The 18,329-nt window shown below is 35.4% G+C and overlaps 1 protein-coding gene across 6 annotated transcripts in view; it reads right to left on the bottom strand.

Annotated features, from left to right (window-relative positions):
- The window catches only part of LOC118733783 (furin-like protease 2), a 742,634-nt gene that overhangs the window by 72,414 nt on the left and 651,891 nt on the right, over positions 1 to 18,329 (bottom strand). For all 6 annotated transcript variants that reach the window (XM_036463341.1, XM_036463345.1, XM_036463343.1 and 3 more), the window contains 3 exons: positions 17,265 to 17,464; positions 16,729 to 17,007; positions 16,358 to 16,611 (listed from right to left, as the gene is read on the bottom strand). In XM_036463341.1, coding sequence (XP_036319234.1) covers positions 16,358 to 16,611; positions 16,729 to 17,007; positions 17,265 to 17,464 — 733 coding nt within the window. The remainder of the gene's footprint in view (positions 1 to 16,357; positions 16,612 to 16,728; positions 17,008 to 17,264; positions 17,465 to 18,329) is intronic.

Genomic DNA, 18,329 nt, shown 5'->3' with positions numbered 1-18,329 from the left:
TGTCCGTCTGTCCGTCTGTCCGTCTGTCCGTCTGTCCGTCTGTCCGTGTACACGATAACTCGAGCAAAAATTGAGATATCTTAACGAAATTTGGTATGTAGGTTTCCCTTAATCCAAGGTAGGTTGGTATTGAAAATGGGCGAAATCGGACTTTAACCACGCCCACTTTCCATATAACGGTAATTTCCAGAAATACGAAAACTGCGATATTTTAGTAACTACTAAAGATAATTCACTCAAAATTGATATTTATAATAAGTTTTAGACGAAAAATAAGAATATTATAAATTTTTGGAAAATGGGCGTAGCCACGCCCACTTATGGTTATATGCGTATATCTTGGTAACCGCTGCACCAATTTCTTCCAAACTTGGCACAGTTGTTGGCCTTCGCACAACATACTAAATGGCCGAAAATTTTTAAAATCGCTCAATAACCACGCCTACTTCCCATATAACGGTAATTTTCAGAAATACGAAAACTGCGATATTTTAGTAACTACTGGAGATTATTCGCTCAAAATTGATATTTACAATAATTTTTCGACGAAAAATATGAATATTATAAATTTTTGGAAAATGGGCGTAGCCACGCCCACTTATGGTTACATGTGTATATCTTCGTAACCGCTGCACCAATTTCTTCCAAACTTGGCACAGTTGTTGGCCCTGGTACAGCATACCAAATGGCCGAAACTTTTTAAAATCGGACAATAACCACGCCCACATCCCATATAACGGTAATTTAGAGAAATACAAAATCTTCGATAAATCAGTAAATATTGAAGCTAATTTATTCAAAATTGATACTTGCAACAATTCTTTACCAAGAAATACGTTTATGGTAAAATTTTGGAAAATGGGCATGGCACCGCCCACTTATGATCACATATATGTATATCGGTAACCGTTCTACCAATTTGTACCAAACTCGGTGTGGTTATTGTGCTTGCCACATATAAGCAAAACGTTGAAAATTATTGAAATCGGACTAAAATAACGGCCGCTTCTCATATAACGGTAAATTTCAGAAATGCTTGAAACTTCAATATTTCGAAATTGAAGGACGCTAATTTACTCAAAATTGATACACCCCGGCTTACCATCTAGCGGAAGGTTTCGGAAAGGTGAAAAAACATATTTAATACTTGCGCCGGGTATTTAATGTTCGGCTCCGCCCGAACTTAGACTTTCTTACTTGTTTGGAATGTATTGCGAAGCAAGGATATGCCTACTTCTTTGTATTTGTACATATCAATGCCTGTGTTCATTCACTCGCAACGATGATGGATTTGTGGCGCCGCCACGTCACAAACAGCGACGTTCGCCATTAAATTGGAAAGTACTTTTCAAGCAATTTTCTTTTTGACTGCGTGTTTTAGTTATTTATAACAACATAAACATTGTACATGCATGCTTAACAAATACAAATGTAGATAAGTACGAGTATGTATACACATGTGAAATTGAAGAGATATTTTGCTTGATTGACAGCGAAATCGGAAATTTGTCGTAAATGTTTAAATGGTTTGAAATTTAAATCAATATTATTGTTCGAATTCAACACAAGTTTGATATAAGGTATTTTAACGTCGTACAATTTTGACAAAGCAAGCTACTGGGATTGATAAAGTGAGGGGCGTAGGTGTGACCTAGAGTAATCCTGTGCATTTACACCTCTTTAATAATACATATTTGATATGGTAAATGATTATGGTATATGATTTGATAGTCACCGTCTGTTGTACGCGAGCTATTACTTTGCACCTTAATAAGTGGCGAATCCTTTAGGACCACTTGCAGGCTTACGGAAATGGATATTGGTATGATACTGAATGGGACGAGGCGGAGATTGCTACATGATATTTTGCCACCAACTCTTTTGCTAGGGAGAAACTACAATTCCGAGTATCCTGAGGCTCAGTGTTGGATTAACCTAAACACTGCGGCCGGGCTATCTAATAAAATGGACAAAAATGTTAGAAGATCTTTCTACATCTTTTCTTCAAAAAGAAAGCCTTCTTTCTTCAGCAGGATTATCTTTTCAATTAAACCCAGAAGGAATTCTCTCCATTTTTATTAGGTTATCTAATTAAATGTTAAAAATAGAATATGAAATTCTGCGTTGACCTTTCCTCGAAATCGGCACCTAATGAATGGCAGGTTACTGCTCTACACACTCGGCTACGGTAATCTCCTCGCTACATACATTATAAAATTTAATAGAATTAATTTTAACGAATTCAAGAAGCAATACATAAAGTTTGATAGACTTGGAAAGTAGGTGAATTCAAGAAGACATCAGATACATTTAAAAAGTGTTTCTCCATAAATGATGCAATCAATCAGGTTTCCTATTGATTTTTAAAAGATATTTCTCATCAATCAATAAGAACTTTCACACAAAATCAATATGGAATATCTATGAAATTTCCTTAGTTTTTGTCTCTGCTTTACCTTTTAGTCTAGAAATTTTTCATAGAGACAATCTTCCTTGGGTCATATTTTGCTTTCCGTATCGGAGGTCTTTATCGTTGGTAACACAGACAATATGTATGATTTTTATCTTGGGGAAAATGGGTATTTGAAATCCTCAATGCAATGGATTACTTGGTGGAAGATAGGTGAATAGATAGGATACACGTGTTTGTATTGATATTCCAGCTGCACTCAAGGCATTGGTCAGACCTGGAAGTCTTACCTTAGCTACATTTTAAACACACTTTCTTTACTATGGTTGCCAGGTCATGACGCTAAATGCTCAGATCCCCAAACTTATCATCAATGTAATGAAAGCGAAATATCAAAAATCGAAACAGCATGAGGCATTTGCTCTTTGGTACTGGTATACGAAAAGGATAACCGCGTGATGGATGCCGCGACGAAAAACGCTCCCCCATAAACGCAACCGTGTGACCAATTCAAATTAAAACGCAATCCAGACGTCATCATAATATATATATTAGGGCCAAAGAATAGTCAAGGCAGTGAAGTGCATATGGGTACACGTGCACCAAGGAATACAAAGGTGGATCTGTCCACCGACCATGTCATTACGACAGTTGCTTAGAATGCACGCGGAGTATTTACCTCGATTCCCTAAAGGAGGATTGTTTCTGGGTGCAGAAGACCACTTGTGCTTGGCAACTTCAATGCCAGCGTGGACAAGAAACGAATTTTTGGTACCACTCGTAGAAAATTCAGCCTCCAACATTAAGTTCAAGCATAAACAAATTAATAAGTTTCGCTTTCGTCAGCGCAAACGAAGTTGCCTTTATCGCGGGCAGTCTGAATTTGGTATCCCCGCGAAAGTGATACGGCTGTGTAAAATGACGTTGAGCAATACAGCCAGCTCCAGCAGAATTGCAAGAACCTCTCTTAGTCGCTTAATATGAAACAATGTCTCAGGTAGGGTGACTTCATGTCAATTGATTTCTTTAATATGATGTAGGAGAAGAAAATAAGAGCTGCGAGTTTTCTAGACATACAAAAATCGCAACTTTTTAGGTCAATCATCGCGCCCGTTCTGTATGTGTACGGCGCAGATGCACAGCCAATGACAGCAGCGGATGGAGGCGGTTCTTGAAGTGTTCGATAGATAGATTGTTTGGAATACTAACGGGACTTTGCACGTTGGCGACGGCGAATACCACAACCGATGAAACGATGAGGTGTATGAGCTTTGCAGTGATTAAGATTAAGCTCGACGGATTAAAATACAGCAGCTCCGCTGGACTGGCCATGTCATACGCAAACGTTCCAGCTCTGCACGTGTTCAATGGGGTTCACGATACTAAGAGCAGAGGAAGAGAAGGGCCTGTCTGGGGTGGTCACTCCCACAGTCAAGAAAAATAACAAGACTCGCCTTTTATTGATTTTAAGCAAAACCGATTGCATTCGGTGATGCAAAAGAATGCTGCCACCATGCCAGGGCTGGTAACTTGGCGTGAATTGGTTTACAAAACGCTCCCTCTACAACATATTCTCTAGGTATAGCTTCCGCCGGCATGACGAATTAAGAAGTCATCACTGAAACAAGCGCTTATTTCGAGGACCTTGACAAACAAACTATATGAAAGGGATAAAAATAAAAAAAGGTCGACTATGAAGATGTATCGAGCGAAATGGAGACTATAAAATACTTTCTATCGCACAAAAATATTTTTTATTAAAATTATCACTGAGTTATCAAACTACATTCGTATGTAGTTCTACACATTTTACAAGAAAAAAGTACAACATGATGGGTTTTAAAATGATAATTTGATTAACAATTATTGACTTGACGTCAAGAAAATGTTATAAGAAAAAATTTGAAGAACTGGATATTTGCCGTTTGTAGCTTTCATACTCCTCTATTTCTTTCAGACTATTTTACTCGTAAATCAAAAATTATAATCCTTAAAATAAGAATACAATGTCATGTACTACATACATACATACGTGTATGTAGTGGTTACATATTCTGTGTAAAAATCTGTATGAACATCAACGAAGTTGTGAAAATTAGCGTTTAAGTTATAAATTTTTCCTAATTTTATACGCTGTGCTGCTATTTATTTATGATATTTCACTTGCATAGATCACACCCAAACTCATTCACCATTTAACCTATTACCTCAAGCTCTATTTATACATACATACTAGCGTACACATATGTATACGAATGTCGTATGTTTCAAAAATTATTAAAGGTCAAGTACGTGCAATTTGATCAATCAATTGATGCGTTGAAATGAAATCATTTCCTTATTTTCCCAACATCATTCCCTCACTTAATATTCACACCTCAAACGAGCATTTTGCCGAGAGCGAAATATTATATTTTATTACCTAATCAAATTTGCTCATAACTCAACACTCCCATAAAACTAAACAGCAATTGATTTAGCAATAAAAGTCTACTGCTGCTTTAGCAATAAATTCATGCAGAATATTTTGCCCAACGGCCTTGACCTTTGCTACTTATACAGCCACAAAAGCAATCATCCATTTCCATAAAATATGGTAACTCATCATGCCCCTTGCCTTTGGCTCGCCAAACGGTGGCAATGACACGAAATCAATGCCTCGAACTACTTTGAAAAGTGCTATGGAAATTTACGACTTTTACATAATCAGCGTTAAATGTTTGCGTTGAAATATTTATGTGCGTGCAAAGCTTCTTGTCAATCGAATTTTTAAGAAGCAAGCAAGTAAATGCCATCATGGCCCACAAAGGTATGGATGGGGACAATATGCTGCGGGCGGTGATAATGAGCGCGCTGTGTATAGCGCTTCGATAGCTGAGCACTAGAAAAGAAGCTAAAAACAAGAAATTTATGATTGCAAGAAACGCTGCCAACATTAAACTCAGCCTCCATTGACTCACTTTGCTGCGTGCTCTAGCTCCAAACAGCTCTTGATGTTGTCGCTCGTTTCTTCTTGCTACATACAGTAATGCGGGCCACGCACACTTTGCCAATTACGTTCAATTGAAGTGTTGGCTTTTTCTTCAAACTGCCCGTTTCGCCCGCTGCTATGTACGTGTAGCCAGTAGCAAATACTTGTTTGCAAAAATCGTAAAGAGGAAGACACGTACTTACTCGCTTTCATTTGATAAATTTATTACACAAGTTATTTATTTCGTTTATACGTTCTCATTTTCTTGATTTCTTATCATCTCGATTTTGAATTTGATTTTGTGGTCATTATGGGGAAATATCATGCAGCCATTGGTTTACCATTTTCGTTGGCACGTCTTCATTTTTTCATTGCCTATTCCATGCAAATTCTTTGATACGCTCGGCAGTTCGCCATCTGGCTGCTCTAGGCCATTGCCATACCATTCCCTTATTTAATTTCTTAGAAACGGCTGCTGTGGAATGCAAGTATTTTTTTTTTTTTGGTGCCCAGTATAATGTGATTCATAGAGCTTTTGCTACTGATTTTTCGAGGATATGAAGATATACATATATGGTATTTATTTTGTTATTTCACGCTGATCTTTGTTTTTTAAACAGCAAAAGTAAATGTTTGCAAACTTTTGTGTGTACGTTAGGGTGGTCTGAAATTGCATGCGAGAAAAGCAAGCTTGAAATTTTAATGCCATTTATAGCAATTTTTTATAAAAAAATATTTAGTGGTCGCTCCAAGAGCTCAAAGTTTGCCATGTATTTCATGCGGAGGAAAAACTATTTTTTGTAGGAATGTTAAAGAATGCTTGAAAATCAATATTTTTCAATTGAATAACTACGTATGTATGTATTTTAGGTTTCTCTTTAGGAGACTTCAAATAATTGTACCCAATTGATTAATTACAATTTTTTAATATTATCGAGTTTTTATGCGTCCCCCCATAGGTAATAATAAAAAATGGTTCAATAAACAATTGGGTATTATTTCTTGAAGTCGCCTGGGGCCTATTTCATAAAAGTGACAGCTGCGACAATTGTCGATTTTTCTATAAAAGTTCACTGCCAGAATTGTCGGCGAAATTTTTCCTTTTTCATATACGTTTGTAGGCATCTGTGAAAATTTTTAGAAAACGACAGTGATAATATGGAAAATTGTCGACAATTGTCACTCTGACAAAATTGTCGCGACAATGGCGACAAAACCAAATAGCTCCATCGTAAAGGTTTCACAGGAGAGTTTTGTAAATTTATTCATATCGGAATTGCGCGCATTTCATTACTTTTCAATGATTTGAATATTTCTTAAAACTAAAATAATGCAAATGCAATATTACATATGAATTACATATAAATTTCATATGACTGCGATAATTTTGTCAACGACAATTTTAAATTTCGGCAATGACAATTTGTACCTTTTTGAATGGGATTTCTCATGGAATTTAAGAGATGGTGACAATTGTTTTTATGAAGCAGAACACCCACCAAATTGTCGAATTGTCACTGACAACATGGAAATTGCCTGTCGTTACAAAATTATCAGTGTCGCTTTATAAAATACGCCCCTGGTGAAACCGATTCTGACGAAATTCTGGTGGTGGCGCAGAAATCTAGACACTTTTAAAATTCGAGTTTATGGTCCGAATTGCTACGTATTCGATGCATATATAAGCCGTGTGCCAGCAAATTGATAATCATCCTCATTGCAAGAGTCGTGTCGAATGCAAGTAGTTTTTCGAGAGTCGAATCGTATCGAAAATTTCACGTCATTGCCTAAAATTTCGACACGACTACTGTATTAAAACAAAAAAACTTGGCAGCACTGTATAGTTATCGACGATTTTGGTCGTTTACTTATTTCAGTACGACAATAGACAATGCTACTGTTGTCGAGTCGTACAATTTGGACTAATTTACGACTTACGCAATGAGGCTGGATATAAGCAAAAATAATGAGAAATTTTAGTGCAAATATTTTCTTTTTTCTTGTTTGTACCTCTTTTTATATATTAATGCCCTTATTCATAAACAAATCAAATAAGTTTAAAAAGCTCTATAAAGTGACATTTCCATACAAATTTTCGATTTATAAAGCAGTCAAATTCTTCTTTATTTTTTTTTATGAATTTGAGTGTAAGACTAAATATTTCATAGAATTTATGTAAATTATCTAAAAAAAATTTACCGAATTTTCGTCTCCTTTCCCATGACATTCAGCCTTATCATGAGTTAAATTTTCCCCGAACCGGTTCACTTTTCACTTTTGGTTTACATGGTTTTACTATGGGCGGATGACAAATTTTCGGGCGATTTGTTTTTCAGGCGAAACTCAGGATAAGGCATATTACAAATAAAATTCAGGGGAAATCTCAGTTTTTGATGTATTAAATTTTCGTTTATTTGGAATAATTTTATTTTTACGTTTATTCTTTTTTATTCATGAGTTTGCGCATAGACACACATACACATACATATGTACATATTCCTCTGCAGGTAAAAGTCCACAAAAAAGTCAAAAGGGAAATTAAAATATGCGCAGATTAGAGCAGCTGTTGAAAATTGAATTTATTTTCGCATATTAATAATCATTCTTCCTCCCCCTGCAACGCACTTGACAATTGTTGAAATATGAAAAATATTACAGAATTTACATAAATACAGACATTTGCGTTTTTGTTTTCTAAACAAATATGGTTTATTAAAATGAAGTTGAAATTTTAAGTGACTATGAATTTCAATTGAATTCCCTTCGTCGCGATTTCCGACTGTTACTCCGGAAATTGAATTTTTTTAATTAAAATATTAAGTGATGGCAAATTTATTATTCTTCTTGTTTGGAACTGTAATCATCTAAGCGAATTCAAACGAGCTCAATACAGCCAGTTAGCGTTTTTTTAGCGAACTTAAACGCTAGTGTAAATCATAAAACGTCAAACGTAACATTTTTTTTAAATTCCGCGCGTAAGTGAAAAAGAAGAGTTTTTACAATTACATTTCGAAGCAGCCTTAACTGATATATTTTTTGTTGATGTGTTCGAAGACAATAAAAAAACATGTGTCTCGTGACCTTGACTTTGCAATGATTGCCAGCCCAAATAAAATGGCAAAGTCGCAAGAAAGTTTGCGTACAAAAGTAATCAGCTGTGTCGCTTAGTGGCAAATTTTGCAACAAAAGCCACATTTGCAACAACTTTGCGACGTTTCATGAATCCCGCTATTGTAATACTGTATATCAGGGATGTTGCGAATATTTGCATTCGCATTCGTTATGCGAATGATTCGCATCATTTTACGCATTCGCATTCGACATTCGCATTCGCATCAAATAATACGAATGTTTTGCGAATGCGAATGCGAATGTGTACATGGACAGAGAGTCCACTCTAATATTGTTGAAATGACTCTAAGTCTGTCGGTTAAGTAGTATATAAAGGAACATTGATGAGCAATCAACAAGTAATGGTGAAAGTCTTATAAGTAACCTAGAAATAATTTTGGATTCCTCCAGCGAAAGCGAAGGCTTGGATGTAGAATCTGGCCACATTTAAAAATGCGAAATTAAAGCTCAATTAAAGGCCTGTCTTAAAGAAAAACGAGCTCATCTCGGTGAAAATCTTCTCGATTGGTGGAAAACTAAACAAAAATACGACAAATTGACAGATCTGGTCCGTAAATGTTTGAGCACTCCACCTGCCAGCCTTCCAAGTGAGCAATTGTTGAGTGCAGCCGGCCTTATATGGGAGCCTCTAAGAAATCGTCTCATGGGAGAAAAGGCAGAAAAAATAATTTTTTTGAAATATTATATTTCCCCTTTTGAACTTTTACTACTAGATTTAGACACTGTATACGTTCAATGTTCTAATAATTTACAAAATTTTTAAGTAATGAAAACGATGACTTAAGGCGCTGGCCCAATGCAGGCTTGCTTTGCACGCCTTACTTACTTGAATTTGCTTTGATTTACTTCAAAAACTCGTTTGGCCAAATGACGGCTTGGAACGCTGTCAAAGCTACCAGCTGTGTAGTTAAAAAATTAAGGTCTGTTCCCTTACACTATGAATAATTTTCCCACAAAATTCCAGAAAACTAAAAAAAAATACAAACAATCTTTTCAGATTTATTTTTAAATTGATGCGAATTTGAATGCATTTCAAAGGAATGATAATAATTATACATATATAACTATAGGTACATTTATTAAAAACAAAAAAAAATCCAATTCTTCAAGAGACGACTGACCAGTAGTTTGACATCATAAATATCTCTAGCTAGCAAGAGAAATTAAGGATTAATGTACTTGTTTTATTTTTTCTTATTTATATTCAATAAAAGGCAAATTTTCTAAGTCCAGAAGAGGCCCCGAAAATCCGATAAGGCCAAAATAATACGAAATCTTTTAATAAAGATCGAATCCTTTTGATTCGTATGGAGTTTTGCTTTGCTTTAAACACGCAAAATGTTGTATTCAAAGTTCCTGTAAAATTTGTAAAAATGGACTTAGCAACTTTTCAGCCAGCGATATGTTAAATATAAATATGGAAACATATAATCATTTTTATTAAACTTTGAATAACTTATATTATATATATTTTTTTTAATTACGTAAAAAGAATTTTTCTACATAAAGGTGTGCAGCAGTTTGTTTGAATTGATTTAGAACGGGAACATACATTTTTGTCAAAAGCCTACGAAACGCTTTCAAATAAAAGATTTGCCTATTTGAAACTTTGAGGCGCTTAAAGCAAGTGAAGCAAAGCTGCCATTTGGCCAGCCTTCATACATTTTAGTATATTCCAAATAACTTTTGACAGTTCTCAAAGCGAGGCAGGCAAAGCAAGCCTGCATTGGGCCAATACCTTTAGGTTGATTATATCTTTTTTAATGTTATTCCTAACATTCGCATTCGCATTCGCGAATGTGAACAATATGACATTAGAAACATCCCTACTGTGTATACAAGTCAAATTTTTGCGATTTCATCCAATTTAAATAGTCTTAACCAATTGTGTAGTTAATATATGTACAATGAGTAAAATATAAACATTTCATGAGCATCCTCTAAAAATTTTGAAAGGTGCCCCCAAACCTATCTTGGAAAATTTTTACCTGCATATATATATGTATGTACACATATACACACATAAATTTAATTTAATTACCCTGTAGGGAAACCCCGAACTGGTGAACCAAATTTGTAGTTCCGTACTAGATCTTTATCGGCAAAAACGAACCAGTCCGATAGTAACTAGATCGCCACCAGTTCAAAAGCAGCGATATGTGGTACCTTTAAAAAACAATTTTAGAAATCTGTATCTAAAATGACGAATTTAGAACTGGTTCAAAACTATAGAAAAAGGGACGCAGAACGAACTAGATCTAATCTGGCGAATTTTGAACTAACTCGAAACTACTGAAAAAGGGATGCAGCGGGGGCTTGTTTACTTTAAATTTGTGTTAACATCTTAACATTTTGGGAGCTTCTGGAATATAATCAATAACAGTCAGCACCTCTGCAAATTCAGCTACAGCCAAAGGTATGTAAACGTGTTTTAAAATGCAAAATTTAATTTACATTCATTCAAACAAATTTGATTTCAGATTGAAAATACATTTCTCTGCAAATAATTAAAAATTGCTACCATGGTGACCCAAAAAGAAAACATCTTGTTACTTTTTTCGTTTACAACTGGTTCTGAACTATAGAAAATGGGATGCAAAGCGAACTAGATCCCATATGTCGAATTTAGGGCTGGTTCGGAACTATAGAAAAGGTAATGCAGCGGCGGACAATTTCCAATTCCTATGACATCGCCGTGTTAAATTCGCCAGTTGCTTGCATGCAAAAGAGATTTATCGCGAACTAGTAGTGGTTCTAAATGTACTAGAAACGCACCAGTTCAAAACTAGACATTTTCCCCACAGGGTAATAAGTGGCGGCCGCTGGGGTTGAGCGACTAGGGTACTACCCTGTTCCAGGCAACATCTACAGTGAGTCAAACAAATGGTCGGGTGTTGATTGTTTTTTTTTAATATTCGCAATGTTTTTTCAGCTAAAAAATTGCGTTGATTTTTGAGATTTTTTTTTGTTTTGGGAACTACTAGCGTTTAGACCAGTAAAATTAGACTTAAAAAAAAAAATGTAACAGCGATTTTTTGATGCAGTTTACTTCTATTTGACGCGTACATAATGGATCCACAGTTTTACCTCAATTTTATATGGCAACATTCCACCATCTTGGATTTAAGGGTTTTCGGGTTTTTTGCGATTTGCAAGCTTATTTTGCATTTTTCTGAAAAAATTTCATTCTCCACAACTTTTATACAAACATTTTTTTATACGACGCTTAGATCACGACAGGGAACGTGCCAAACAGCGATGTTAGGGAAGCGGCGTATAATTAATTTCAACACTACGTCAACCGGTATTTTACGATGGCCAACATTTTATAGGACGGATTACAGTGTGGCCTTTTGAAAAATTCAACATGGCGTCTCTAATATGGCGTTCAAATTAACCTTAAATTAGATTTTGCTTTACAATTTTTGCGCCGAAAAAAGATCAAAATGAAAAGCAGGTTCTTACGGTTTTGAGGTTGCTGTTTACGACATATTTATGTGTGAAAAAAGCAGAAAAAATCAAATACCTCTCGAATCAGAAAAGATAGCGAAATAAACGTAACGGTATTTTAAAGCTTTTGAAATGGAAAATTCGGGAAAAATTGGGTAGAAGGATTACCTTGACCTTTAAATGACCTCCAAACGTAGAAAATTTTAAATTTGTTGGCCTGAAACTAGTCTGCAATGTACTTTTCAAAAAGCTTTAAATACAAATTTTCCCTTTTCTTATTTCAATAAATCAATTTACATGGTCACAAATCAAAAATATGCGTTAAATATTTTTTGTTTTCCAAAGTCCATCGCATGCTGTTTTTAGGTCAAAAAAGAAAGGTTGATTTTGAGGTGGAGATAATTTTTCATTCAATCAGGTCTTTGTTTTAATCATTTATGGCCTTCTAAAAATTGAATATTAACGAAAACAAACAACAACCACATGGCCTAGTGTAAGTTGTGTAATGTAGGTGGGTTGACATATGAAAAAAGTGGAAAAAGCAACAACAGTTTACGTGGCGAACTTAGCTCAGTGTGTAAGATACTGGCTTTGATATCCGAGGTTGCTGGTTCATATCCCAGTGACCGCGGTTGAAGAAGTCGGATGAGTAGATGTGGTGATCTCCGAAATAGCAGCTATAACTTCTACCAAAATGTAAATTATTGTTGTTTTTCCGCAACATTTTCATTAAAAATGGTCTCAGGCTCAAGAAAATTCTTGAATATTGAATTAAATCTTGTAAATAACCTACAGAAGAAAAATATTTTAACCTCAATGTGTTTCATCCCCAAAATTCGAAATAAATTCTTCGAAAAACTCATGTTGTTTTAATGCAAGGCCCAAGTTTTAAACAATTATCCAACGAACACCTTTATGTTACAAGCTTTTGTTAAATTTCATCTGTATATACTTTAAGCCGTACACATTTGTTTAGACACCCTTTAAAAACAGTTAAATTGCACTTTTTGCTATAACCTTCCTATTTGATGTCCGATTTTTAAAATCATTATGTTGCCGAAAAGGTCTATAATATTCCCTTATACGGGGCTGGCCCTAAAACCTGTTTTGAATTATAGCTACACTAATTATGGAAAGAGGTACTATCCCTAGTTTTTTATTTCAAAAAATGATGAGGACTTTGCTAGACAGTGTTAGACTTTAGTCACAAACCAAAAAGTTAAACCTAATGGCCCGTAGTTATAGTCGAAAGTTAAAACCTCTTCTAGTTAAAATTAATCTTTAAGTTTAGAGCAGGCTTTAAGTTTTAGTCAGTTATAGATATATTAGAGGCAGGTTTTTGCTAGATTGACACAAAACAGGGCCATTAATATAAAATGAAAAAAGTAACCAATCGGCATTAGGAAAACTTTGTTATTTTAGCAAGTTCACCCTGTGTCAACTGACTTTTATAAATAATTTTGAAAATGGCGCAGCAAACTGTAAGTAAATAACAAATTTTTGTAAAATATAAAATATTAACGTAAATAATTTAATTTTTATAGGAAGTGAAAAGAATTCGTGAAGTTAATTGGACTGCTGCTGAAAAGACCTGCTTGCGGGAATGTATAAATACTCACATCAACGTCATTGAGGACAAGACGATTGTATCATCCAAACTCGCAAAATCTCGAAATATCCTTTGATTGGGAAGCATATGGGCAAATCTAAAAAATAGGTACACTTTCAAACAAAAAATTTTAATTTTTAAATTTGTGAGCACACCTATGTTTTATATATCATTTTATTCGTAATCTCTTAATAAATCTATTAATATAAGTGTAATTCATATTCATCAAGTGCTTCAAAAGTTAGACGAGGAATAAGCATGAAATAGAAAACAAAAGAATAAGCTGGGTTGAAATTACGCTGTTCAAGTTGTAAACTTTGAGGAAAGATTTTGAAAGTTGAACTCACTTAATTGGGATGTTCTAAATTCAATGGCATGCCCTGTTTTACCAGATTGGCTCCGGTTTTCGAGATAACGGTACTTGAAAATTTTATTAAATTTTAACTATTTCATAAATAACTCCCTCAATTTTGAAGTTATTTTACTAAAATTTTGCACATAACAGTTTTTTAATATTACCTTAATTATTCCTTAAAATTATCGAAATACGTTAACATTAACATATAGCTCCAATACAACTGATTACTCAGATATGTGTTTTTGCGCAATAACTCTAACTTCATATCTGAATAATAAATTGTATGCGTGCTATATGTTAAATTGAACCTATACTAAATTTTAACCTGTTTAATTGAAGGAGTTATAACGCAAAACAACGTCTCAGATCAATCAGTTGTATGGGAGCTATATGTTTTAGTGAACCGATTTCGATGATTTTATGGAATAGTTAAGGTAATATTAAAAAACGGTTATGTGCAAAATTTTAGTAAAATATCTTCAAAACCCAGGGACTTTTTTTATAAAATAGTTAAAATTTAAGGAAAGTTTCAAGTACCGCTATCTCGAAAAGTGGAGCCAATAGGGTAAAACTTAGGACGCCATTGAATTCAGAAGGCTCCAATTAAGTAAGAGCAACTATCAGAACATTTGTCGAAAAAAAGTTGCTTTGATACCACTCTCGAAATATTCTGACTAAAAGAAGTAGCATCATTAAGAGTAGTAAATCAGGGTTTTTACACACTTCTAGAGATAAATTTTTTGAAGCATTTTACAGGTATATGTAATTTTATAAGGACTAGCAGTTATAGAAAGATTTAGATCGTATCGACGTGTTTTCCAAATGTGGCTTTAATTAAAGTGTTTTTGGAATAAAAATTACGCTCAAGATCGCAGAATATTTTATCTTTAAAAGTTGGTTTATTCTGAAAGCACAGCTCTTGCTCAGGTATAAAATTCGTAATTGTTTGTAGTATACAATACATACTTAAAAAGTTCTTAAACTTAAATGCTTCAAAAACTATACGCGATAAACCGAAAATTTTGAAAATTGTGAAATGTGGAATTACAGACTTTGAGTTACTTGCCATTTCGTTATTTTTTAATGCACACTTTTCTTACCTACTACATTTGAAGTGTACACATAAGTACTAATTGCACATACAATTTCAAATCAGTATATGGTGTGCTTCAAAAGTTATGGCATAATTAATTTTTCACCTCTTAAAAATTACATAAAAAATTCACTTGTTTTCATTATTATTTTTTATTTAAACACCTATAATTCAAAAGTTATGCGGCAAATTGATCCAAATTTTTTTTGAGGCTTCAAGTATACGTCAATGAATTATATCCAAAAGCAACCAGCTTGATATAGTTTCCAACAGTGAAAATAAAGCTAAAAAACACCAAGGTTACCTGTTTTTTAGATTTGCCCATATTCCCCAAATTAAGACCACTTTTGTATTTTCTCCGCAAATTTTGACAGGAAATCGTCTACTTAGAGTACGCTTTTAAGATTTTAAAACCTCGTCAACCTCATTTTAAATTTAAAACGCCGTTTTAAAGTTAAAAGGCCTTTTAAGTTGACTATGACAGTGTTAAAAGAGTGTTCATCTTAATATACAGTTTTAAATGTTAAAACCTGCCTCTAACTGGTCTATAACTACGGGCCAATGTTTTTAAAATCCAGCAGAACCCATCACTTAGCATACACAGGGATACCATTACCCCTTACGCGAGCGCGAGTCTTTACCCCCGACATATCAAATGGATGTACATATGAGCAGCATCTGAAGATTTTGCTGCTTTGAGCTTGATGACAACTGTTGAAGGAATAGCGGATTCTAGCCAGGGCTAAGTAATGCCGATTTCGATTTTACCGAAAAATGCAACCTTCTTTCTCTACGGCCTCTACGCACAAACACTAAGAACGCGGCGAATAAAAAGCAATTTTTTTTGTAGAACCGAAAACGACATACATAAGTCGCTACAACGAAAACTGAAAACTTTTGCTAAAAAATGTTTTTTTTTTTATAAGTAAAGCATATGAAAATGTGTATAGTACTTTATAGTATAAAAAAAAAACCATTTATTCAAAATATACCCATTGAGAATTAAAAAGCTTATAAAAGGACTATAAAGTATAGTGTATTCCCGGTAGGATTGAGAGCAATTCAGCTTCCTAATTGGCCTCTATTGCGTTGGGACTCTGACGGCTGGAAAGCTCACGCTTGCAAAGCATAAAAGCACAAAGAATATTTCAAAATTATGTAGTAAATCACAGAAATTTAATATTATAAAGTACACAAAGCAGCTCTTATATTTACACAACTACCATTTAAATAGTTATTTCTATGCTTTGACTCATCTCCAAACAGAATGTAACAAAGCTAAATTTTATTAGCCCCATCGAAATCATTTGAATTACACTAAAATCGCAACTTACCTGCAACACAGCAAAGATGAGCGCAAACACGGTGACAACCAACAGACATGCGGCCACCGCAATGGCAGTAATTGTCGTCAGCGGTGAACCGACACGTGAAAAGAAACCACCAAAGGCGCCACCGCTGCCACCCGCGGTATCCTCGTCCAACAGACCACCATACAGTCCGCCACTGTACGCGCTACCAAACTGCTGCTGCTCAGCGGCGGCCGCAATGCGACGTTTGCCCGCAGGTGAAGCATTGATGCAACCTCCTGCAAAAAGCAAACAATTGCTATTAGGAACACACATGACGTATAACTTCTAACTGCTTGCATATAGATATCCGCCTTGCCTCTCTAAATGAGGAATATGTGCTTTCATTCACTTACCAGTATCCTTATCACAATGACAGCATGACTGATCCTCCGGTGCCGCATCGGTGGGACAGCAGGGCACACACTGATTATTCAAACGATCCAAATGCAGAGGGAACGCGCAAGTTTTGCATGAATACTGGCCAGGGCCGGAGCAGGAACGACACGAGTCATGACACGTTTTACATGTTTGCGTGGGTGAGTCATAGTACTGTGAGCCCAGGCACTCCATGCAGAGACCGCCGTCAAGCATGAAATGCAGCGGACAGGATGTGCAGGCCAATGGACCGGCGCCTGAGGCAATTGTGGTGCGCGGGCACGAAAGTTGGTGAATGGAGAATGTGGGCAAAAAAAAAATAATAATAGAAAATAAAGCAAATGAGAAATGTATTCATGGAAAGTTGGTTGGCAAATCTAGCGCCGCAGCAAAGTGTTGGATTTGCGAAAATTGAAATTCAGCAAATCCATACACTCAGCGGCGGCACGTCTTGCAAGTCACTGCATTGCTAAGCAGCTTTACAACAATGCGGAGCAAAGTACACACAACTTACCGTTGCAAGTTTTGCAATAATGATGACACTTCTGACAGCCAAACTCGGACTTGTAGAAACCCTCCGGGCACTCGGGATGACATTCGCCGCCAGCCAACTGCCAATCTGTCGGACACTGAACGCACTGGTCGCGCCGCGGACCGCTGCAGGTGTGGCAGCTGAGGTAACACTTGGCGCAGGTGCCACGGTCGCTGTAGTAGCTGTAAGTGAGGAGGATAAAGTTTTTACGCTAGTGTTTACAAAGAAATAATCTTAAATTTTGAATTTTTTATGCTAGTCATTACGGGCAATACAGCGCAAAAGCGCCGCAGCGCGTAATAGTTCTGAACGTAAGCGGGAAGCGGAAAGTGTGCGCAGCTGAAAATGTGAAAAAGTTGTCGATAAATTTTCTTCCTACTTTAGTGTCATTGTCGTTTTTCGTCGCTGCTGCTACATACAGCTGCTTGTTAGCACGAAAGTTCAAGGCAGCATGACGCACCTCTGCAACTTTAGTAAAACTTTTAATGGTGACGAAATCTTTTCGCTGTTGTAAGAAGTTGTTGTTATCATTTTAAGTTGCGTTTATTCTACGAAACTGTTTGTTGTTTTTAATATTTGAACAGTGCAAAAAGTTTTAGTAGCGTTAATCACAAGCGCTTTTAAAATGACAAGCAACAAGAAAATTGCGTTAAATAAATTTTTTATGAAATCAATAAGAGAAAAATAAGTTAAAAATTGTGTTGAGAAAGTGAAATAAGAAAGAGTTGTTATGAAAAATCTTTGAAATAAAAATAAGCTTAAGATCGCCGTAGTCAAGGCTTTATTGTTGTATTTGTCATTATAAATGATATACAAAAACTAAAAGCTATATAAAATATTGAAGCTAGTATTCAAAAAAGTAACGTTAGTATTTTCCCAATCCTGAACACATTGAAAACGACGCGCTACATAGCTTCCAATTTGTTTTCTCTATTATCTAAACGCTTTGTCGATGGCGACATGAATTTTTTGAACGTGGCAGCGACATGAATAATTTGTATGAGTTTGACATAAGAGAGAAGAACCTTATCTGTCGCAGGAAAAATA

Source organism: Rhagoletis pomonella, unplaced genomic scaffold (assembly GCF_013731165.1).
Source record: "Rhagoletis pomonella isolate Grant_MI unplaced genomic scaffold, Rhpom_1.0 Rhpom_scaffold_00002, whole genome shotgun sequence".
Classification (NCBI taxonomy): Eukaryota; Metazoa; Arthropoda; class Insecta; order Diptera; family Tephritidae; genus Rhagoletis; species Rhagoletis pomonella.
The sequence above is the reverse complement of the archived record's forward strand: the minus strand, read 5'-3'. Positions and strand labels throughout refer to the sequence as shown.